General features: G+C 34.3%; 4 protein-coding genes across 7 annotated transcripts; 3 read left to right on the top strand and 1 right to left on the bottom strand.

Moving 5' to 3' along the window:
- Positions 1-437: 437 nt before the first annotated feature.
- On the top strand, positions 438-8,104 carry LOC123229922 (transcription initiation factor TFIID subunit 4b). 3 transcript variants are annotated; one of them, XM_044655967.1, is made up of 15 exons: positions 438-571; positions 664-796; positions 891-996; positions 1,557-2,122; positions 2,223-2,318; positions 2,426-3,382; positions 4,612-4,736; positions 4,825-4,912; positions 5,043-5,178; positions 6,521-6,576; positions 6,648-6,704; positions 6,779-6,919; positions 7,113-7,178; positions 7,269-7,527; positions 7,673-8,104. In XM_044655967.1, exons 2-15 carry the CDS (start codon positions 758-760, stop codon positions 7,849-7,851), a joined length of 2,871 nt encoding a protein of 956 aa, XP_044511902.1. In that variant the 5' UTR covers positions 438-571; positions 664-757; the 3' UTR covers positions 7,852-8,104. The 3 variants fall into 3 exon arrangements, with proteins under 3 accessions (XP_044511902.1, XP_044511903.1, XP_044511901.1); XM_044655968.1 differs by having other exon boundaries at positions 534-796; positions 1,563-2,122; XM_044655966.1 differs by having other exon boundaries at positions 534-796.
- A 201-nt stretch (positions 8,105-8,305) lies between these two features.
- On the top strand, positions 8,306-13,313 carry LOC123229923 (casein kinase II subunit alpha-2-like). Its single transcript, XM_044655969.1, has 10 exons — positions 8,306-8,615; positions 8,969-9,098; positions 9,688-9,882; positions 10,699-10,856; positions 11,640-11,730; positions 11,841-11,906; positions 12,040-12,122; positions 12,478-12,541; positions 12,647-12,715; positions 13,005-13,313. Exons 1-10 carry the CDS (start codon positions 8,530-8,532, stop codon positions 13,059-13,061), a joined length of 999 nt encoding a protein of 332 aa, XP_044511904.1. The 5' UTR covers positions 8,306-8,529; the 3' UTR covers positions 13,062-13,313.
- Positions 13,314-13,317: 4 nt separating this feature from the next.
- LOC123229924 (uncharacterized protein At2g23090) lies at positions 13,318-14,661 on the bottom strand. Its single transcript, XM_044655970.1, has 3 exons — positions 14,442-14,661; positions 14,136-14,176; positions 13,318-13,641 (listed from the first exon to the last, which is right to left on the bottom strand). The coding sequence occupies exons 1-3, from the start codon at positions 14,515-14,517 to the stop codon at positions 13,522-13,524; spliced, it is 237 nt and encodes a 78-aa protein (XP_044511905.1). The 5' UTR covers positions 14,518-14,661; the 3' UTR covers positions 13,318-13,521.
- Positions 14,662-20,209: 5,548 nt separating this feature from the next.
- On the top strand, positions 20,210-23,867 carry LOC123229939 (acyl-CoA-binding domain-containing protein 3-like). 2 transcript variants are annotated; one of them, XM_044655994.1, is made up of 6 exons: positions 20,210-20,274; positions 20,375-21,282; positions 21,942-22,047; positions 22,173-22,273; positions 22,399-22,465; positions 23,608-23,867. In XM_044655994.1, the coding sequence occupies exons 2-6, from the start codon at positions 20,378-20,380 to the stop codon at positions 23,617-23,619; spliced, it is 1,191 nt and encodes a 396-aa protein (XP_044511929.1). In that variant the 5' UTR covers positions 20,210-20,274; positions 20,375-20,377; the 3' UTR covers positions 23,620-23,867. The 2 variants fall into 2 exon arrangements, 1 of the variants encoding a protein (XP_044511929.1); XR_006504986.1 differs by lacking the exon at positions 20,210-20,274 and adding an exon at positions 23,077-23,236 and having other exon boundaries at positions 20,281-21,282.
- The last annotated feature ends 118 nt before the right edge of the window (positions 23,868-23,985 follow it).

Genomic DNA, 23,985 nt, shown 5'->3' with positions numbered 1-23,985 from the left:
AAGGAGGATACGAGGGCATTGGGGATGCATGGTAGGATCAGAACACTTGCTAACCTCAATAGGGCTCCTCCTGGTGGCTTTGATAGTGACAATGATGAGCCATAACAGTATTATATTGACAGTGAAAAGAGGAATGTTGAACACTCAGGTTTTAATTGGCTTTAATTTTATCAAAAATTTTTATTCTTTTTATTTTTGGAGAAATTGAGAATTGCTTGTTTATGCTTGTGGCTGAGATGATCTATGTGGTTTGCCATCAATATTCATCTTGCTTCCAATTGTTATTTCAGAAAGAGTGAGAATTGACTGATGTACGGTCAATATGGGAGTTGAATATGAAGAGTAAATCAGCAAAAAGGGTAAATCAGTAAATTTACAGTTAAACTAACGGATGCGTTGGGTGGGAATAAGTCTTCTGGTCTTTTTTAATTAAAACTTCAGGGTAGTATGGTGATTATGAAAAAAAAAACTAAACAATTAAAATTCGTTGTAATCGTGTGTTAGCCTGTTAGGGTATAAAAGCCAAAGCCTTTGCCTGATTTTGCTCGTCTGGTTCTCGCTCGCGATCACTGTAATGTCCAGATCATTTTTATTTTATGTTTAATTTTTGGTGGAATGATGCACACTTTCACTTCGCTCTCTAAATCATATTAGAGTTTTCAGATTCCTACGGTATCTGCGACCTGGTCACGGAAATTCTCCAGTTACCCGGTGGTGAGACGGCGCAGCTACAGGCGGAGGTGCACAAAAGCATACAATGGACCCCTCCATAATGAAGCTCCTCGAAGAAGATGAGGTTGTCTCTAATTATATTTCTTCACGAATTATCGTGGATCTTTAATAATTTTGAGTTTTATAATTTGTATTTTGGGATGTTCCAACGAACTCAGGACGAGTCTATGCATTCGGGGGCAGAGGTGGACGCGTTCCAGGCTGCATTAAATCGAGATATAGGAGGCGATGCGTCGACCTCTCGGCCGTCTGATTCAGATTCTGGTATAAGATTGAACTTTTTGCTTCCGCTTTTTCTTTTAAAAATTTTTGTCTATTCAGTTTTTTTCACTTCCAGGTAGTATTTAAATGCCGTTAGCAAGGTTTAAAGTTATATTACTGGCTTTAAGAGTGGCTACATATAGAAAGTTTTCAAGTAATGCGTAGACTGAGAGTGAAATTGGATATTTATTGTGAATCTTCGAAAGTCAGTTAATACTTTGTCAATTCAGTGATTTTAGAGTTCGTAGATTGCATGAACTCGGGTCTTCACTAATCTGACACTTATAATCTGACTATGATTATAAGTGTTAGAATGGGAAAGTGATTTAAGATTAGTTGTCATTTTGAAGCTCTCGTTATTCTTGGCTTACAGATGGTTTTTAGCTCTCTGGCCTTTCTGATACTAGTTAATAGGGTAAAATTTGGAACTTGTTATATACTATGACCTAAATATAAAAATAAATGGCTGGTTTTCTGATTTGGTGGAAGTTTCCCTTGAATTTCTGAAATTTGTTAAAAAAATTCCCCTAATTTCTTTTTGTCATGATGTCCTCAACCGAAAGTTACAGCAGCTTTGTCTCAAGGAAAAGAAAGCAATCATGCCTCTGTTCAGCCAATTGTGCAGTGGCAAAATGTGAGCCAAGATGATAATAAGCAGTTCCAGTATCAACAGGGTCTAGAAAGTGTACAGCAGCAAGAGCGGCCTTCATCAGAGGTGGAGCTAAAGCAACTTGGATCTATTACCGAGAATCAGCAGCCACAGAAAGACAACTCTGTCTCAGAGGAATGCGACCATCTTCTTCTACAGCAGAAACAATCCCAAAATGATTCTCCACAAGCACCGGCAGAACAAACTCCCACTCAGGTTCCTCAAGCAATTTCAATGCAGATTTCTGAAAAAAATCCTATCCCTGCTCATGAACCTGAGAAAACACACAATCAAGATGGTGAATCTCAATTTTCAAAAATACAGAAGATGGGCAATCAACAGGCAGTGGCCACAGAGCAGGTGGTTAACCCTATGAATCGTGGCAAACAAGTACCATTTGGTTTGTTGCTTCCTACCTTACTACCGCATCTTGATAAAGACAGAGCCATGCAGCTTCATACTCTTTACAGTAAACTTAAGGTTGGTCTCTGACATGAATTTATTCATCAACTATTCTGTTTCTCTTGCATGTGATGGTCTAGGTTTCTCAGATTTTTTTCCTGATTTCTCTGTTGCATAGAAAAATGAAATTCCTAAAGATGTTTTTGTCCGACTTATGAGGGATATTGTTGGGGACCAGATGCTTAGATTGGCAGTAAGTAAGATGCAATCACAGGTAACTAAAGAATGAGCTTAAGTTAATTTTGATGAAGATAGGACACTTTTGGTCAATTGAATGTTATTGTCATGATCAAGTTAAAACAGTCTATCTCATAATCACAGATGGATTCCAGTCAGTTCCAAGCTTCTGCACGCCAACAACAGTTAAAGATGCCATCTCCTAGTGCTGGTGCCACACAATTCTCTGATTCCCATTCATTTTCACAACTTCATCATAAGGGTTCCAACTCTACTGCAGACCCAGCTCACATTCCAGACTCATCAGTTCAAATGCAGGTTAGTTCAACTTATGCGATCAAAGAAAACAATGCTCAAAAACCTAGAGAGCTGGAACGTCTGCCTGGTTCTCATGGAATACATGCAAGCCAAATGGCTTCCTCCAGTCCGAGCACTGTCAATCAAGAGAGGGAACGCTCCGCTGTTCTTGTACAAGGACTTAACAAGCAGCAACAGCAACATTTACACTTTCCACAAACTTCCTATCCCATGTATGGAAGTAGTGGTGCAAATTATCACCCATATTCTGCAACAAATGTCAATCCTCCTGGATCATCTCTGAAGCCACATCCTCATGACTCACAAATGAGGCAGATTAGTCATCATCAGAACATGGGATCAGCTTCATCAGGAGGGGCAAGCCAAGCCATGAATACAATGAATTTGCCTAAGTTTGAGAGGCAAAACTCTGTTAATGAGCTGAGTAAAGTGCAGGGTGGTTCTATCTCTCACTTTACAAACAGTTCAACATCGCAACAGAATATAGTTCCTTGGCAACCATCACCAAATAAAGAGCATAATCCGAGCTCTTTGTCATCAATGGCATATGTAAAGCCAGAACCAGTTGATCAGGTTATTGATCAGCAGCACAAATCCCTTCCATCTACCCCACAAGGGCTGTCTGTTGCACCTGTTGAACAGGGAAATGCAATTCCAGGAACAATGAAGGATGAGGATTTTGAAAAGCAATCTCCCAGAATTGGTTTCTCAACATCTACAAGCAGGCTGCCCTCAAATTCAGTGTCTCCTTCCACAACAACACAGCAGGATTCAAATGTGCCGGTAATATTATATCATTTATCTAGTTCTCCTTGCATTCAGTGTCACATGGTCTTGACAGGCAATTCCCCCAGTTATTACTGTGTTTCATTCTCCAAGAAAAATTGCTTTGTGATATATTTATATATAATAAACTTTTTCTCTATTTGTGGAGTGCTTTTGTTCAATTGTATAAAGCAATTCTTTTTATTCAAGTGATAATATATATAAAAACATGTTCCATTTACTTTCTAGCTCAAGTAAGTGTGGAGATTTTGTAGTCTGCATAGAGATATATATTTAAAGGTTTACAATGATTCTGCAGGTTGCTGCAATATTTCAAAACTGACATGTGATATCGCATACTTGAAATTCTGATAATTTTTCCAAATGATGATGATGTTAACTTTTTAAGCACATTGGCTCAAAAGTGTAGATTATACAAATGAGGTCTATCACTTATATAGTAATTGCTATGAGATTTATTGAAACCAAGATTTGCTTCAAATGATGTTGCTTTTAAGAAACTGGAATGCTGAAGATTATAAAAAAAATTATTTTAAAGATAGAAATCTTGAGGAGGAATTCGGCTAGGTTGTTGATCTATGCATAGTTATAAATGACCATCTAAAGATTTGATCCTGATTGATTTTGTTAGGAGCTTCTTTTCTGGTTGTCTTTCAAGATAGAAGGTCCTTGGATTACATTTTAAAGGTTTTATTGTCTATGTTGATCTCCTAGCGTTAGTGGAAAAATACTTAGTTTCTCCTTACTACTCTATTGCTCTTATATGCTGATATCAATATCGGCATATTGATAAGTTGCTTAAGATCAGAATTATTGAACCTTCCCTATGTCGACTAAAAAATATTCATTTTGTAGATGTCTTCTTTCAGTGTAATAGTTGTCTAATGTGCTTGGAAATCAGCATTTTAGTTCATTTATGGTCTTTGCGTTCCTATCCTGTAGCTCATTGGAAATTCGCATTCTATGGGTCTTCCAGGTGATGTGATAGAGCAGCAAGAAACAGAATATGTGCTTTTTATATACCTCCATTGCTTTGTTTTTCCATTTGCTGTATTCATCCCCACTTTTATGTAGAACCTCATATGTTGGTGTTGCTTGAATATTGGATTTACTTTCTCTCTGGTTGTGCCAGTTTACATTCCTATGTAAAAAAGTTGGTGAAGAATGACTATGACTTGTTCTTATATCTTGACGGCAAATTTTCCTTGTTGCTTTTCTATTATCAGTTGAGTTCTCGGATGCCTTCTGTGACATCTTCAGCTGGAATTAATGCAAGGACACCTCCAAAAAAGCCTTCTATTGGCCAAAAAAAACCTCTTGAAGCACCCTGTTCCTCTCCACCTTTGCCAAGGTAAATTAATTCTTTTGTTGTATTATTTGAATTTGGTTGAACACATTTAGCATCACTTTCCGCAAATAACCTGTGGATATTCATACAGTAAGAAGCAAAAGGTATCTGGGGCCTTTTTGGATCAAAGCATTGAACAACTCAATGATGTTACTGCCGTCAGTGGAGTTAATCTCAGAGTATGATTTTTTCTGATCATCACCTTGCCCTTAAAGCCAAATTATTAGCAAGTTAAAGAAGTTGACCATGCAAACCTTTTAGTTTTAATTGAGAATTTCTTAATTAATATGATTTTCTGCTTTTATATAGGAGGAGGAAGAACAATTATTTTCTGGGCCCAAGGAGGAAAGTCGAGTTTCTGAAGCGTCCCGAAAGGTTGTGCAGGAAGAAGAAGAAAGGCTGATTTTGCAGAAAAATCCCTTGCAGAAGAAATTGGCTGAGATCAGTTAGTACTGTATACCCTCTCTTAAATTAGGGATGTCAAAATTGCCTGGCCCTGGTTTAGTATAATATAAGTCTAAAATTTGAGGTCTATATAATTATGCATAGAAATTAAAAAATTCTAAACTCCCCACCCTAATCTCCAAACAAGACCTAAGATAATAGAAATCCTAAAATTCCATTCTAGTGCCTCCTCATGACACTAACTGACAACACTCACTGTCACTTACTTTTCCCTATGTTCTCTCCCACAGTATCATGCAGTAATGTGGAAATGCTACAGTAATTTCACTGAGAATAAATTTCTATATATCTGCAGTTTTGTCATACATTAATTAATCATTGACACAACCAGCTAATCTACAAACCACCCAAAAACAACCAAAAAAAAAAAAAAAAATTTAAACCTTTAAAACTGGATAAATTATTAATTTAAATTTCTTCAATAATATGTCAGTCAATCTGAAAGTTTCTAGTCTAACTTGTCTTTTTAAACATCCTGAAATCTTTTATCTGTTCATCCTCCTTCATATACCAATTCCTCATTATTTAAAAATTAAAATTATAGAGAATATAAATCTCATAAAAGTTTTTTGTTTTTTATTTCTCTCTTTGATGGTCTGTCTTGAGAATACCACAAACAAATTCTGAAATTCTTTAAATTCATGTGCAATTGTGCCAGTAGTTTCCCATGCTAATGTAATGGTAGCTCCAGGGCATTCACAGATAAAGCATAATGATGTTTGATCTTAAATTCAGTTCACCAAAAATAACTTTCGGCAGCTTGATGAGAGTAGGATTCTTCCTGTATAAAATGCGTAATATATTAGCTTTCTAGATTCTCTAAAAATGTGGTTTTCTGAATTATTTTCTCAAATATCACTCTCCTTTTGCATCATACAAATTCTAACCACCGATTTCTTCACCTCTTTTAGATAAAATATATGACTTTATTGTGAGTAAAATGTGGTTTACTGAATTTTTTCTCTCAAATATCACTCTCCTTTTACATCAAACAAATCCTAACCACCAATTTCTCAACCTCTTTTACATAAAATATATGAATTGTAGAAAGTCTTTTTTACATGTGAAATTTTTGTGCCATTGAGATTTGAGAATTTCCTACCTGGGCATTTTCACATACATAGGCCCAGCTAGGGACTGAGTAGACCTGTCAGGGTGATAAAAACCGGGGTTTTTTCTGGGACCAGGCCTAACCCAGGCAAGCCCAGGATATTGACATATCTAGTTAAGTAGATGTTCTGTAATTCAATATATGCATAGATTTTGTGTTCACATAGGCATCCTTGTTTTATGGTTTGATATTTTGTATCCATGAATGGCAGTGGCCAAATGCGGCTTGAAGAATATAAGTAATGATGTGGAACGATGCTTGTCTTTGGTAAGATGCTAGCTCCTTGTTATTTTTGTAATGCATAGATTACATGTATACTAATGTAACTGAATCTCTAGTGTGTTGAGGAAAGAATGCGTGGACTCTTATGTAACATGATCAGATTGTCAAAACAGGTTAGTCTTTTGTTTTTAGTTTCATGGCTTGTATTAACTGCCACTATGTTCTGATTCAATTGGATTTTTTGTAGCGGGTTGATCCTGAGAAAACTAGACACCGTACTATTATCACCTCAGATATTCGACAACAAATTATGATAATGAACCGCCAAGCTAGGGAAGAATGGGATAAGAAGCAAGCTGAAGCAGAAAAGCTTCGGAAACTAAATGAAGTTAGTACCGTCTGCATTTTATATATGATGAATGCAGTACATAAACTTTCCATTATGCACAAATTTAAAAATGCTGCATTCAGAAATATACCTGCACGCATGGACTTGTACTCACATCCATGCCTTTTTTTTTTTGGGGGTATATCCTTCATTTTGTTGAAGTTCTATGTATGTAAATGTATCTGTAATACAGCCTGAGGGTGATGGTGCGGTTGGTGGCGATAAGGAAAAGGATGAAGTTCGTTCAAAATCAGTTAAGGTATTAAAGATTATTTGTTTCCAAGCATCGTGTATATCAGCCACTCATAAAGGAAGTCTTGTCTTATATAACTTACTGATATGTTTGCAGGCAAACAAGGAAGAGGATGACAAAATGAGAACCACAGCTGCAAATGTTGCTGCTCGTGCTGCTGTTGGGGGAGATGATATGCTGTCAAAATGGCAACTTATGGCTGAGCAGGCTCGCCAGAAACGTGAGGGGGGTATGGATGTGGCATCTGGTTCTCAGGGTGGAAAAGATGTCAGTCGCAGATCTCTATCAACATCTGGAAGGAATTCAAAGGATAATCAAGAAACAGAAAACAGAGGCCCTGGAGCTCCATTTGCTGGTAAGTGGGATATTAAATTGATTATTAGCCATTCTATTTTGGATAGTCTTAGTTGATCATACGGCATCTTCGAAAAAAACTTTTGTATTTCTTACTGTATTATGATGTTGCGGTTTTTGTTTTTCACCTTACTTTCTTTGTACAGGTACTGCTAGAAAGTTGGGAAGGAACCAAGGTGTGGTGCCTCAAACTGGGGTTGCCCGAACTATCTCTGTTAAAGATGTGATTGCAGTTTTGGAAAGAGAACCCCAGATGTCCAAGTCGAGTCTGATTTATCGGTTGTATGAGAAAATCAAACCGGGTTCTGATGCTGCAACTGAATGAAGAATAATGATGCAGGGTTTTCCTTAAATGTGGTGGCTTGTAGCTTGTAGCCTGTAGCCTGAAGTTCAGCATCTCTAGGACAAGAGAGTCAGCATCAATTCTCCAGCTTGAGCTAAGTTAATTCACAGTGGGATTGAAACATTTCTCCATGGTTCTCTCCTTGTTCATTGTCCCATAAGGAACAATGTTGATTTGTACCGAATGGTTCAATTCCAGATGTAAAGTTTTGAGCTTATCAAAATATTTTTATGTTCGTCTGTTTTGAATTTTACCCATCAATACTTCTATATCTACTGGCTTTTGATATTAAAAATTAAAATTAAAGCGGATCAAATTCAACTGAATTAATGGTTTGTTTCGGAAGCAATAGAAAATAATTTTTTTAAATTTTTAATTTTTTTAACTTATTATATTTTTTAATTTAAGGATACTTTTTTTTTATAAATTAGTAAATTACATTATTATTCTCATCCACGAAAGAAAATAGAAATATGTCTCATAATGTATATTTAATCGAAAAGGGAGGACTTTGCGTTTCGTAGAATTAAGGGAGAGTATTATATTACCAAACAAGTGGTGACTGAACCGGTGTTAGTTATCGCGATAACCTCCGTCAACCACAGTAACGCTAAAGGTCGAATTCCTGAACCTCTGCCATTATTTCATTAGAGACTAGGCATGTCGAAAGCTCGTGTCTACGCAGACGTCAACGTTCACCGTCCCAGAGATTACTGGGATTACGAGTCTCTTGCCGTTCAATGGGGGTAATATTTTCTGATAACTAACCCTAATTCTATGATTAGTTTGTTACTTCATATGAGAATACCTGTTGGAACGATTTAGTGTTACTTAAAGCTGTGTAGGTTGCATTTTAAGCGATCATGAGTTGTGTGTCTGTTTATGCATTGAAGTTTAATGGTTTAGGTACTTTGTGTAGTAATTCTACCAATTTTAAATCCATCTGGAATTTAATAGCTTCTGGTAGTTGAAAATTGGCTTTGTTTTTGTTAAATTGAGTTCCATAGTAACTAAATAAACACTTCTCTGGAAGTTTTTTCTCTGGAATGAGTTGTTGAAAAATTATGCATCCCTTTTTAATATTGACTTCTTTTCTCAGCGAGCAAGATGACTATGAGGTTGTTCGAAAAGTTGGAAGGGGGAAATATAGTGAGGTTTTTGAAGGTATAAATGTCACCAACAATGAAAAGTGCATAATTAAGATCCTCAAACCTGTCAAGAAAAAGAAGGTGATTTCTTACCCCCTTGTTTTTCTCTTTTCTTACCCTTTTATACCATCAGTGTTCATTTCAATGGCAGAAGGAATGATGCTGTGAGTTTTGAAACTGATCCAGTCATTTGTATAGTTTTACTAGGCTTCTTGCTTGACTAAATGTTGTATACTGGTTTTTGTAATCATATTCTGCTTTTGACTCCTAGAATTCAAGCCTTCCATGATTTAGAATTTTACATTACCCTTTCTAAATGTTTTTTTCCTCAAAATGAGATACCAATTTTTTAGTTTTCAACTTTTAGTAGCACTGTATAATAATGTTTTATTGCTTTGAGAATTTAATGGAAATTGAAGTAACTATGAAAGCATGTGAGCATAGAATCTGATCCTATGTGAGGTCATAGACCTCACCTAGAGCAAGAATTATGGTGTTGGTAGCTAAGGTGCAAGTAGAGCTCTCCTCTAGTCAGATTTTGTATGTTTGGATTGTAGAGTTGTTCAGAAACTCTTTGTCAGATTATTGATGAATGTCTGAGAGAGTGACTGTTTAGGATACTTATATTGCACGAGCTTGCATATACTAATATGTACTTGTGCTGATGCAGATAAAAAGGGAGATAAAGATACTTCAAAATCTTTGTGGAGGCCCTAATATTGTGAAGCTGCTTGACATTGTCCGAGATCAGCACTCAAAGACTCCTAGTTTGATTTTTGAATATGTGAATAGTACGGATTTTAAAGTTCTGTACCCCACATTGACAGCCAACGACATTCGCTACTATATATACGAGCTTCTCAAGGTTATTTCATCTGAGCTTGTTAAAGCATTTCAATATTTGAGACTGCCTTTTCTTGTTATTGTTTTTGCTGTTACCTTTCCCTTTGAATTATATAGAATATGCTATTTATTTACCAAGGAAATTTTTTATACATCAATGGTTTTGAATTAAAAATTTTATTTTACTAGGCATACGAAAATTTAGCTGAGTTCTCTGCTTTGAATGCCCAAATGAACATTTTATTCACTTTGTCAATATCTAAGTCTCTTCATTGTATTAGTACGTTAGAAAGCCCCCTGTCACTGATTTATGGTTTACCCCATGTAGTAATATGGATTGTTTGCTCTGTATTATTTTCCCACATGAATGACCTCTCAAGGAGCATCATGTTACATAATGGAGACATGAAAGATTGCAAACAAGCAGTTTGGGTAAATTTATGATAAGGTACCCTCTGTGTTGTGTGTGTAGGCGGGTGGAAGTATATTTGTTTGTTCTTATGAACCTTACAAAAAATTTATGTGGTTTTGATGCCATTGTTTTCAAAAGATTGGTGCAATAATGGGGTGCTTTTGTGTACTTATTGTAATTTTGGATAATTTGAACCAATTCTCTCAAGATATTTGATGATGAATCTCCCATTTATATATCTGATTTTTTTTATATTTTCTTTTTCCTTATTTGGGAAAAGATGGCTTGACATCACTAACTCCTTGCGTGTATCTATGTGTTATAGAATATGTATTCAGACTGTTGATTATAGTATGAAAGGAAGGGATTCTTTAGTACTATGTAGTATGTCGCGTGCTTAACTAATCTTGGCCTTTATAATTTCAGGCACTAGATTACTGCCATTCTCAAGGCATAATGCATAGAGATGTCAAGCCTCACAATGTGATGGTTGACCATGAGCAACAGAAGCTTCGCTTGATTGATTGGGGTCTTGCAGAATTCTATCATCCTTGCAAAGAATACAATGTTCGAGTAGCTTCAAGGTATTCGTAATTTCCAAAGCTTTTAATTAAATTGTATATTTTTTGTTTTAATTCTAATTTCATTCTAAAGATTATATTTTATGGTATTTTTGTGCATTTATTTAGGCTTTGGCCTTTCCTGTTGAAACTAGTGGAAAAATGATGTGTTCCTAGGCCTTATTTGTGAGAAGAATTTATTGAGATACTAGGATCTTGAGACTGAACTAACTGAACCCATTGGGATCTAGGACAATTTTGTGCTATATTGTATAGTAGTTTTGACGACGCTCTCATAGAACTCTAATAAAAATAATTTTTAAAGAAAATTATTCTGATAAAAGTTTTATAGGAAACTTGGTTCCCTTGTTTATCTAACCTCACAAAAATAGAGAAATTAAAATTGAACATACTATACCGCAAATTGAACTTCTCATACCGGCCTGTACAAAATCACAAACTAATATACAAGTAATAGCAGCAGGCCATAGCCCCACCACCAGGTCTCAGATTGCCGTAAGCATGCGATCAACTGTCTATCTCATCAGACAGGTATACCAATATGCAGTGCTACCATTTAGATGTACCAAAAATGCCTGAAAAACATGTATGCTTATTATTTTGAACATCAAAATAATAGTCCTGAAAATTTTTCCAGTGACCAACCTCAAGATTTTGAGAGAGTGAACTGCATAATGTCTGGAGTTACTTGGGGAGATAGATGGCCTTTTACAATGGACTGTTGTGCATATTCTTCTTTCATTTTGTTGATTGGTTTTGTCCTTAAAATTATGGCTGGTTTTCTAGGTACTTTAAGGGCCCTGAACTTCTTGTTGATTTGCAAGACTATGATTATTCGTTGGATATATGGAGTCTTGGCTGTATGTTTGCAGGAATGGTGAGCCATAAGTTGCCTATTCCCTTTATTGTATTTACGTTAGAAGTACAATACATTGCTTATTTATCCTTACATCATCAAACAATTGTGGTGTTTTATCTCCCTTGCAGATTTTTCGGAAGGAGCCATTCTTTTATGGTCACGACAATCATGATCAACTAGTCAAAATTGCAAAGGTTCTTATATTTGATGGTTTTTAAAATTCTCTAATCATTTCCAAGCAAACCATCACACCCTTTGCAATACAGACCTATCTTAAGTGCCTGTTTTATTATTGGTTGTAACCAATGTTGGATAAACTCTTTTCAGGTTCTTGGAACTGATGAATTAAATGCATATTTGAACAAATATCATTTAGAGCTTGATCCTCAGCTTGAAGCTTTAGTTGGAAGGTACACCACACTCAATTATAGTTCATGTCTCCTTGACTGAATCCAATTCTTGATGGTTTAATTTGATTCAGAACTTCAACAAAGGATTAGGAGCTAGGTATGAATCTCTCGCTATAGAAGGGTAATGAAGGCCATTGTAAGGGTGAAATATAATGTTGGGTTCAGATGCTATTTGCTGATCCAAAAACAGGGGTTGGACTACATCCATAACTTAAAGATGCATGCCAGAAACTTTGTTATCATTTTAATCCTGCCATTTCTCCGTCTTGCTTTCTTCAAGCAACTAATGGATGTTTAAGGTCAATTTTCTGCTGTAGGACACTTGCTTATCCTATCTACCTAATTAATGTTGCAGGCACAGCAGGAAGCCATGGTCCAGATTTATGAATGCAGATAATCAGCATCTAGTTTCCCCAGAGGTCATCTACATTTTTCTTCTTCATTTCTAGGAAATTGATTAAATTATGATTTGTCTTATTCATTTTGCGGGATTGTTCACTTGGACATTATTTGCATGAAATCAGGCCATCGATTTTCTGGACAAGCTTCTTCGCTATGATCACCAGGACAGGCTTACAGCGAGGGAGGCCATGGTAATTTTTCTGGATTTCGAACCAGTGATGGACGCCCAAATTTCTTATAATTAAGTTATAACTTTTTTCAAGCAAGAGGACACGAACATGAAGATAAGACCACAAAATTTATTTATATATTTGAAAATGTATAGCTATACACTTCAATAAAATAGAGAAATTTAGAATGTTAAGAGAAACTCTCCCTCCCTTCTCTCTACTCCGTTTAGCTATTCTTTTGGCTTTCAATAGATCGTCTGTTTTGCATAGTTAATTATTCTGATTCATCCTTTCTCTATACTCATTTCAGGCTCATCCTTACTTCTACCAACTGAGAACTGCAGAAAATAACAGAATGCGGAGTTAGTAAAACCGTACTACTTGCTACTTGGTCAGCCGTATTCAAGCCTACTGCAAACTTCCATGATTTTCTCTTGTAATCTTGCATACTCCAATATGTAGGCATCATGTTTGGTAAACTTTAAAGCTCATAATTCTGCTATACTTTTCCAAAGCTTACCAGTTATTACATTATTTATCTACACTGCTCATGCCCAATTGGCTCCTTGTATAACCATTCGACCATTTGCAATAGATTCCTACTGCTCAGTGAAAAGTATCGATTTGCTTGTCAAAAATAAACACATCTATTAGGCATGCAAATAAAGGTAACTGGGTAAAGAAACGATTACATGATATAGTCCACAGACTTGATCAATTTGACATAAAAGAGTCTACAAGGATGACTATATAATCACGATTAAGATATTAGAGGAGACAGAGAGGGGCTTGGAGCCCTTGTTTGTATTTCTTTTCTCGCTACTGCCTCATTTCTTAAGATGGGGGAAACATGTGTATAAATCAGATTTGGGGTGTTTGGCTTCCGCGTGTTCCTTGCATTTCACCTCCGAAGTGGTACAAATGAACGTCTGCATGCACACTTTGCACTGCAATCAACATTTTCAACATCCGTAAGTAAACCAAAACTGAAATTCTAGGCAACTATATAATCACTCCTCCAACATTTTAATCAAAGATCATGTCATGTCCGCTAATATTTCATCCACCTGATGAGCTTGGGAAACTCAACACGATACCAGAAGTGCATTCCTTTACAAATGCTAGAATGTTATTCTCATCCATCAGGGTATTAACACTCAAGTAGGCAACAATCAAACTACCAAGAATCACAAGATTGGATGGAATCGAGAATGAGAATTGCTATATGATTGATGCAGAAAAAAGTGAGATATTCATATTCTCATTGTCTTTGTCATCTGAATCATAATATCCCATTTCTATCAAGCACACAAACCCTTAGAAGCAATTTACGGTCTCAAGCCATCACAGAGACCTATTTAATTTGAAGTTAATTAACTCAGTTTTCATTTAACGTGACGATGGAATGGAAAATAAGCACAAGCAAGGCTAATAGCAGTACCTGGATGCTCATGGCTTTCTTGTTTGACTCAAGCTGACTTCCTGTGCAAATATCAATCCGATCATCAATCGTTGAATCAAGATATATAGAGGAACCAGCAGATCTCAGAGGATACACAAATAATAATATTATATAAATTTAAAAAAAAACTTGTAATCTATTGTTTCATTGTTTGGCCTGTAGCGACTCAAGACTCACTTAAATCGACGACTTGACTCAAATTTTCTATTATTTTGGAAAGTAAAATCACAAAGAAAACGATATCCACAAGTGTTTCTAGGACACCAAACGAACAGAGAAGTTTACCCTTAGCGGCGGCTTTTTGCTTCTCCATGTTCCTCTCACGAGCCATCCTTGACTTCTGGCCGTTGCCGCCTCCCATTTTTTTTTTCTTGTTGATGTCAGGCTAGGGCTCAGGCGAGAGACACGGAACGAAAGCACCAAAAGAGAGATCAAATTGCAACGCCAATAGCTTTCAAAGATGAAGACTTAAATAGGGAATCCAATTTGGTAGACCAGACTACTGCTTTAATTCTCCTCAAATAAATCAAGGGTTTTTAATTTATCAAAATTACCCCTGGAGTTTTTGCTAATACCTTGGGTGATAATCATACCCAAAATCCTCCAAAAAAAACTATCCAGACGTTAACTAACTTCCGTCATGTTTAACAGACGAGGGCCATAATAGTAATTTTCCTGTTTTTAGTCTTTCATCACTTAAAATAAAGTGAAACATTTGTGGTTGGAAAGCAAGACTTTGCTTGGTTTAAAGATAGAATTTTATGAATGCGTTACTTGTGTTTACTGTCTTAGATCTGAATGCGCAAAATAAAGGTAAATTTGTAATTCAAAACTTGCGTCTATTTGCAACTTAACTGCGTTAACGGTGGCGTTTGATGAACATAATATAATAAAGTTAGCATGGAAATACAATTAGGAAAAGTTGAGGGTAGTTTTGTATTTTACGGGTAATTTCCCTGACGCGTGTAGTGTCAGGTTTGTCGTTGAAGAGGGCTGGGAAGGGAAGACTTCTCTGACCCAATAAATAAAATTACTGTGGAAAGAAAATCAAATTACAATATCCAAATGGCTCACATTCAACACCTTGAAGTTGAAGATTGCATGAATTAATAAATAAATTTAGAAAGAAATAATTGCCGTGCCCGTGAGTAGTGCTTGAAGAAGCATACAGCTGGAGCTCACTAGTCACTGGCGGTGGAATACGAGTGGCAGTGGTGGGGTGGAGTGGAGTGGACCTATTTTTAACCTATGACTAGTTTTATTCATACATGCTTCTTTTCAACCTTCATCATCATTATTAATGTCATATTGTTATAATTTATTAAAATTCATGTCGGTTTCTGATTTAAATATTATTATATAATATTATGCCTATGAATAATATTTTATATATAATTAAATATTATTTTATTTTTAATTTAAAATATTTAATTATATATAATATATTATTTATATACTTAAATATTATATATATATATTAAAAAAAATCTCTCAAGCAAAGCCCTAGAGGATGAACAGATTCCTACTAACGTCAAGCCGAAACAATCCAAAATCTTTAACGTGGTTGGATGGGCTGGCCCAAACGATAGCCTTTAACGCACAGTGAACAATTGAGGCCTCATTGATACTGGGTTGAGGCCCTTGGGCTTGACTAAACTATGACACAATTTTCCATTAAAAACAATACTAAGGGAGTGTTTGATTTGGGTAATATTTTATTACCAAAATAAAAATATTACCTTAAAGATAGATTAATTAAAATATTACTGGGTATAAATGATTACTATGTTTGATAAAATTTAATAGGAATAAATAATTATTATGTTTGATTAAAGGTAATAAAAGATTACTAGTAAATTATTTTACTTAAATGCCCTTGAATATAATTATTTTTAAATATTTTTTATATTATTTATCATATTAATTAAAAATAAATTTATTTTTATCTCAAAAAATTAATAAATAATAATTTTTCTATAATAAACTCAAGATTACCCTAGTAATCTTTAAATACCAAAGGTGAAGGTTGTAATCAGATTACCACCTATATTACCTGTCACGTCAGCATTGATAATAGAAGATTACTGTAATCTTTTATTACTGACAAACCAAACAAGGGAATAAAAGATAGATTACCAAGGTAATCTTAAAAACCCTCAACCAAACGCACCCTAAAGATTATAATTTCTATCCGAATTTAAGGTTTTTAATCATAACAAATAGAAGATTATTTAATAGAAATGGAAACAAAAAAAAACAAAAAAATATCTCTATAATTGGGGACAAAGATATTTATGTCCCCGCCCTGCCTTATTCTCGCCTTCATCCTTATCTTTATTTCTATTCACGTCTTTTTATATTAATATATTTATTTAAAATATTAACTTATCTTTATAGTTTTAAATTATTTATGTCTTTTAAATTTATTTATATTTTAGTTGTGTATATTAAGTTGAATAATATATAATATTTGTGATATTTGAAATAACTGATTAGTTTTAATTTTGTTATTTAATATATAGACAAAAGGATTATTTTCCACCCAAGGTTTACCCTAATCTTAAAATCATACCCACGATATATAGAAACCCAAACATTCATTAATGGACTAATTGTCATCAACATTTTCAGTTAGAGGCATGGGTAAAATTGTCATTTTATCCCTAAACCTTAAAACCTTAAAATTGATATTATTTCCCCTTAAGTTTTAAAAACTAACATTTCACTGCATTTTCAAAATTTGAAAAGTTTAAATTTCACCCCTAAGGTTTGTTTCCCTTCTCCAGTTACCACCATTCCATCTGACTTTGACGCTTTTCATCTATCTTCCAAATTTGACCATAAAGGACAGCCACCCACCATTATGAAGGACAATATTTCATCGTCCTTTATCGCATCGTCCAAACACAACAATGAAAGATAACTCTTTATTGTTCTTACTTGTGTCGTCCAAACAATGAAAGACAACGTTTCGCCATCCTTTGTAGTCGCTTCTTCTCGATCTAGACAACACTTTGTTTTTTAGATTTGAAAGAACAAAAGGTCATCCTTCATTGAATATGACCGTAACTTCTTCCTGATCATCGGTCAAATTTCTAAGCCATTGGAGATGAAACCTAAAAAGGGGAAAAAATTTTCAAAGTGTAATCATGGGGGCAAATTGTTAATTTTTTAAAATAAAAGAGAAAATGATATAAATTTTTAAGGTTTTAGGGTTAAAATGATAATTTTACTTCTATTTCTAATTGAAAATTTTAATAGCAGTTAGTCTATGGGTGGGTGTTTCGGGTTTTTTATGTGTTTATAGTTGTGCTTTTGAGATTATACTAAAACTTAGGTGAAAAATTGTCTTTAGCCGTTAATATATTTATATTATGTTTAGAAGGTAAAAAAAGAGGTTTTTCCTTGTAGGGATGGGGATACGGAGGAGATTTTTTTTATAAGGAAGGGACGAGGAATCGTTATTATCACTGTAATGGGAAAAGGGATTGAGATCCCCTCCTCACCCCTCATTATTGTCATCCCTAAACAATACTATGTACACATATTTTTTATACATAATTTAGATATATAGATTAAACATCATTACGTGATTGATTATTACTTTTTATTTAAATTAAACTCATTCACTCATATAATAACATATAATTTGTATATAAATATATATATATATATATATATATATATATATATATATATATATATATATATATATATAGTTTTATTGTTCTATTAAAATGGAAAAAAAGAAATTATTTCTTTTAATTAGATCAAATTATTATTTATTTGTATGATTAAGAGTACAGATAAAAGAGGAATATTATGTATACTTATTTTTTGTATATAATTTTTGTACATAAATAATATGCCATCATACGATTAAGTATTATTTTATATTTAATTTAAAATTATTCAATCACATGGTGACACATTAATTGTATACACGAATTGTATATAAAAAATAAATACACATAATTTAATTGAAGTTAAAAAGTGAAAAAATTCATAAAAATTTATTATATTTCTTTTACTGTTGATACTGAAAAAGTCATATCACACCCCAATTTAAAATTACTTTTCAGATCATTTTCAAATGTATAATTAATATTAATTTGTTATTAGCAATGAAGTATGATGGATTGATTAAATATTATTTTATGTTATTATTAATATATAAATTAATACTGATTATCATATTTAATGACAGAAGTTACACGTGTACGCTAAAAAATGCATTATTTATTTTTAATGAGTTTATTCATATAAAAGCTTCACCCTTCACTTTGCTTAAACATTCCTTCACCTCATTTCCTTTGCTTCTTCAAATCCTTATTCCCTTGGTAATGTATTTGCTCAACCACCTTATTAAAAAATTAATAAAATTATATATACTTATTTTAAATATATAAATAAATATATATTTGATATATTTAATTAAATAATAAAGTTATTTTAAATTAAAGATAACATAACACTCAATTATATGATAACACGCTATATGTATATTCATTTGTATACATAAAAATAGATACGTATAATATTACTCTCAAAAAAAATATTTTTAACAATAAATAAAATGATTATGCACTTTATATTAATTAAAATAACTAATTTTATATCCAAAGAAACACAACTATAACTCTACACTAATGTAATTAATTAACTTAATTCGATATAAATTTACCCTTACACTTAACAATCTACGGGAGTCTTAAACTAAATTTTCAACCTTTTTAATTCAGGCGTTACGGGAAACCCCACATACTCACTCGACAATCAATCGCATGCTAGAACATGTGTGATAAGATCAAATTTACTAAAATATTTTGAGTAAGACACTATCCAATAAACTAGACAATTTGCGGAACAAGTTGGAATTTTGAAACACCAATATATTATTTATCATTAGTACCCGATTGACAAAGAAATGTGAACAAGGGGGTTGAGTAATTTTATAACATTTTATGTTATTTGAGTGATTTACAAGTTTTGACTTTAGTTGGCATAAGAAACGATGCTAATTGGAAATTAAAAATTTGTTTTAGTATCGATTGTATCTTTTTTTTTTTTAAGTAATTAATTAGAGAATTTATAAATATAATAGAAGTTCGAATTCAAAACTTTTCTTTAAAAATTCTCATACTCTATCAGTTTTGTTAATTTTTCTATAAAGATTATATTTATTGATTTTATCTTTGTTTGTTTCTTGTTGTCCCGTCTTTGACAAAACAAGCTTAGATTGTAATCGTGTCTTTCTTATGGGTTTACAAGTTTTCTCTTCTTAATATATTTGTGCATAAAAAAAAAAAATTTGTTTTAATTTGAACAATATATATAGCACCGATTGGCAAAATAAAAACAAAATTTATTAAAGTCAATAAACCTAAAAATAGAACTTTACATTCAAACTAGTATTTATGTACAAATTAACACAATGGATTATAAAAAACAAACATGTAGATTTAACCTTTTTCCACATTTTATAAACTCAAAGCACATTAAACATGTGACTAAACAAGGTCCAATAAAGAACAATGAACCCGGACCAAGAACAATGAACTAGGACCAACAACAATGAATAAAAAAATCTTTGAATTACTTTATAAATCTTCAAACCAAAAAGTTAAAAATTAGAAATTATTTGATTTTTTTAAAATCCAAATGGTAGAGATTTTATAAACCCAAGTGATGGATGACAAAAGAAAATTAAATTTATATATAAAAAAAAAAAGACTAATGATTATTGAAGTGAAAAAAGAAAAAGATTAATTATTTTTATATATACCCTTATTAATATTATAAATAATAACTTTGTGATAAATATTAAAAAAAGCCGCGTATAATGAGACACGCGCTATGATAGCGACTCAGTGGTACAAACGACGATGACAGGTCGCTACCGGGTTAATGTGACCCGTCGCCGAGTCAGCTTCACTTTTATTTAATTAGAGAGTTCCGTGGCTAAACCACCGTTAACCCAGAAAGTGGGACCCGCAATGCTCCACAATTTAGGAAAAGCGATCCAAAGGTAGAGAAGAATATGCTTTGCTCTGCTCTACAAATATCCTTTCCCTCTTAGTCGCTTTGCTTTTATTTATTTATTTTATAATTTAATCATGTATATAACTTTCTACGCTTGTCGTCTCTGTTTCATCTTCTTCGTTCTTCTCTCCTTGTAAATTGTAATTTCTAATTTTATCTTGTTTGTTTGTTGTCAGAGAATGGAGCTTCTTCATGAGTTGGTTTTAACTGTTTTTATCGCCGCCTTGTTTTCTTATTTTGTTGCTAAGCTGGTTTCGCTTGCCATGCCTGCTGGTGCTGCTCATGATTCTAACTCTGCCGCCACCGAGCTCAAAGACGTTGATGAGGATGATATTATGGAGGAATTGCAGTATGGAGAGAACTTGAATGTTGGAGTACTCGAAGGAGAAGATAGAGTTCAATTAGTCGAAGAAACTGTGGAAAAAGTGGAGAAATTTCAAGGAGGGGTTCAACATGCCGAAGAAATCGCGGAGTCAGTGTCACATGGCGAAGAAATCGAATCCGAACGCTTCCAGTCACCGGAAAAATTGATGGAGGTTCGTGGACCGTGCAAAGAATCATCGGAGGAGGAAATTGTGGAGAAAGAAGCGAACACGGAGGAGAATTTGGTCGAAGAAACATTTGAAAATGAAGAAATGGCTGTAAATAATGATGTGATTATTCCAGAGTCGGCTGTAAACAATAATGTTGATATTGAAGAATCGGCTGTCAACGATAGTGTTATTATCAAGGAATCGGGTGTCAATGATAATGTTATTATGGAAGAATTGGGTGTAAATGATAATAGTAATATTATTATTGAAGAATCTGTTGTAAATAATCATGTTATTATTGAAAAATCGGGAGAGATCGGTGAGTCAATGGATGGTTTGGTAACAGAGGAGGATGATGAGTGGGAGGGGATAGAAAGGAGTGAATTGGAGAAAGTTTTTGGAGAGGCTGCCAAGTATTTGGGGTCTGGAGATAAGGATGATTTGGTTAGCGACGTAAAAATGGAGTTGTATGGTCTTCACAAGATTGCTACTGAGGGACCTTGCCGTGAGCCACAGCCAATTCCTCTTATGGTCTCTGCTCGTGCCAAGTGGTACCAAACTTTCCGATACTTTTTATGCTTCTTTGATATCTGTTTTTGTTTGTTTTGATGTCCGTGAGTGTGATTGTGTGATCGGGATGGTAAACTAGAATTGCATAAACACTAGAAACCTAGACTAATTAAATTAAGAATTTTGCAAAATTCTTGAATTGAAGGTTGTATCATAACCAAATCTTAGGTGAAATTAATCAGGCAATATATGGAGTAATGCAACTTTACCCCAGATAAAATACTTAGAAAATTTTTCTATAACAATTTTCTGTAGCATTTTAGCAATTGGCAACTGAGATAGAAGTAACTTATATACTTATATTTATGATTATTGCCTAAGTTGGTGTACTTGGAAAGAGGTAGTTAAGAATGCACCTTAGCTTCAGATGCAGTTGTTTAGATAAGTATACATCGACCTTTTTTAAGTCAACATCCAGGTGAGTTTTAGTTGTCCATGCCTTTACCAAAACTAAGATTGGTTTGAGCCGACAATTTATTACTGGAGGCATTTGTCAAACTTAGGAAGAGTTGAAAAATCCAAGACGCCTTAGGGCCCACCCTTTAAGAAGTTGCACGGTATAGCTTGATTGCTAGTTATAATAACAGGGTTGAGAGCTGCAATGTGTGAGTGATGGACGGCCCTGCTTACGTTGTGCAAGGAATGCTTGGCAAAGGCTGGGGAACATGAATCCAGAGGAGGCAATGGAGCAGTATGTCAAACTTCTTTCGGATAGAGTTCCTGGGTGGATGGAGGAACATTGTTGTGTAAGTCTTTTCTTTCTTTCTTTCTCTTTTTTTTTTTTGGATGCATTGAGAAATTATGGTTTTTTTGTTGACTTTTACTGCTTATATTGTTTGGATATGTTATTAGAGTGCCATTCTCTGTGCAGGGAGATAGCAAATTGGGATCTCATGAAGCAGGAAAACATGATGCTGCTGCTCCTGCATTAGGGTCATTTCCAGGCCATCAAGTAGATTGTGCACATGAAAGGTTGTTTGCTGAAGTGGATTGATTTTTTTTTTCAATTAATCAACAACAGCTTCCAGATTTCAATTTGGTTTTGTGCTCTGTTAATCACGTTTAGCTGTTCTTAATCCCTCTTTAATACCCTGCAGGAACCTGGAAATGAACTGCGATAGTGAGGCAGGTGGTCTAACTGGTGGACCATGCCTGAAGATCAAGGTTTGGTCATAAATATTTCCATCTTGCATTTCTGCCTTTGTGTTCTGATTTGTGTCCCCGATAATAGGAAAATTAGTAGAATACTCTAATAAATAAGTCATGTTTGTCGGTATGTGATACGCATCTGGAGACCTCCTTCCACTACAGCACTAACTCCTCTTCTGTCCAACCCAGAAAACCTCCCCTGCAATTCCTTTCTCTCAACCAACACTCAAGCAACCCATATAGCAGTCAAGTAATAGTTAATTTCCCCGATATAGGTGCAACAGATTGTCAAGCAAACTCAATGATTTTCATTGATCCACTCCAGTTCACAATATTCTGATTAGTTTGCATCACAATAAAATCAAAAAAATTGCATGGCATTTGAGAGGCCAGCTTTCTCCTTCTATTCCTCTACTCTTGATTCTGACTCCTTGATTCTTCTTGATTTGTTTCCAGCTTTTGTTTCTTCTCCATAATCGTCACCCTTTCTCTCATCTTGCCATGTACCAGCTTCTTGCTTTTGTGGTCCTGCCTTCCTTCTTTTGCACTTGCTGGCATCTGTCATCTCAATTCTTCTTCCAACTGTTTCCTCTTGATTGCTTTGCATTTGGTGTCTCAATTTGCAGGGGATGTAAACATGGGTCCTAACAGAATGCTAAAAGTGCTCAACTCAATTTTCATGCTTTGCTAGAACTTAAAAAGTTTGTCTTGCCATTGAGTCAACAGACGTTGAAGCATTCAGCTAGTTGATTCCTATGCCAATTATTGATCAGGGTGTACATTTGGGTAGGATCATTTCCCAACTGCAATGGATTTTTTCTGTTTGTATGCCCTTGGTGCTCTCATCATCTCAACCTCGTCAAGTTTCTTTTTTTTTTTTTTGGGGACAGGGTGTTTCATTTGCTGGTTTTTAGTCTTCAATTCTGTGTGAAATAGGCCTCCTTACGCCTTGTTTACTTTAATATGTGACAATTTAGGCATATATCTCGTTTACTTTGCACAGTATTCAGTGAACATTGATCTCAGACACTGTTGTTTAAAATTTTCTGGACACTTAATTCCTGTTCTTTGTATTACTGCTTCATGTTTAGTCTTTTTAATTATCTGGGTCTGGTTAATAGGCACTTTTTAACTGAATTTAGTGTGAATATTTTCAGGCTACAGAATGAATGCTTAGCTGCTTCAGCTTCATAACCGCAGGGGCCATTCTCCTGGGTTTGCTTGACCCGAAACAGGGCTATTAATTATCTTGAAGCATGCATATACTTCTGTGTGCAAGGTTCTTGTGCTATTTATGTTATCAATTGTGTCCTAATATTATAATTATGCTATGTGGATAAAGTAACCATTGACATTGTGCATATGTGCGTGTGTGTATATATATATATATATATCCAAAATAATGTCCTTCCCATAATTTATCACCTGGGTGGTTGTGACTATTGAAGCATATAGTGATGCCTGTTTTAACTTAAAAAATTTGGTGGCTGATTTCCATTTTCGTTTCCTACTTTTACACGATTGCTGCTTTTAAA

This window comes from Mangifera indica, chromosome 11, assembly GCF_011075055.1.
Source record: "Mangifera indica cultivar Alphonso chromosome 11, CATAS_Mindica_2.1, whole genome shotgun sequence".
NCBI lineage: Eukaryota > Viridiplantae > Streptophyta > Magnoliopsida > Sapindales > Anacardiaceae > Mangifera > Mangifera indica.
The sequence above is the reverse complement of the archived record's forward strand: the minus strand, read 5'-3'. Positions and strand labels throughout refer to the sequence as shown.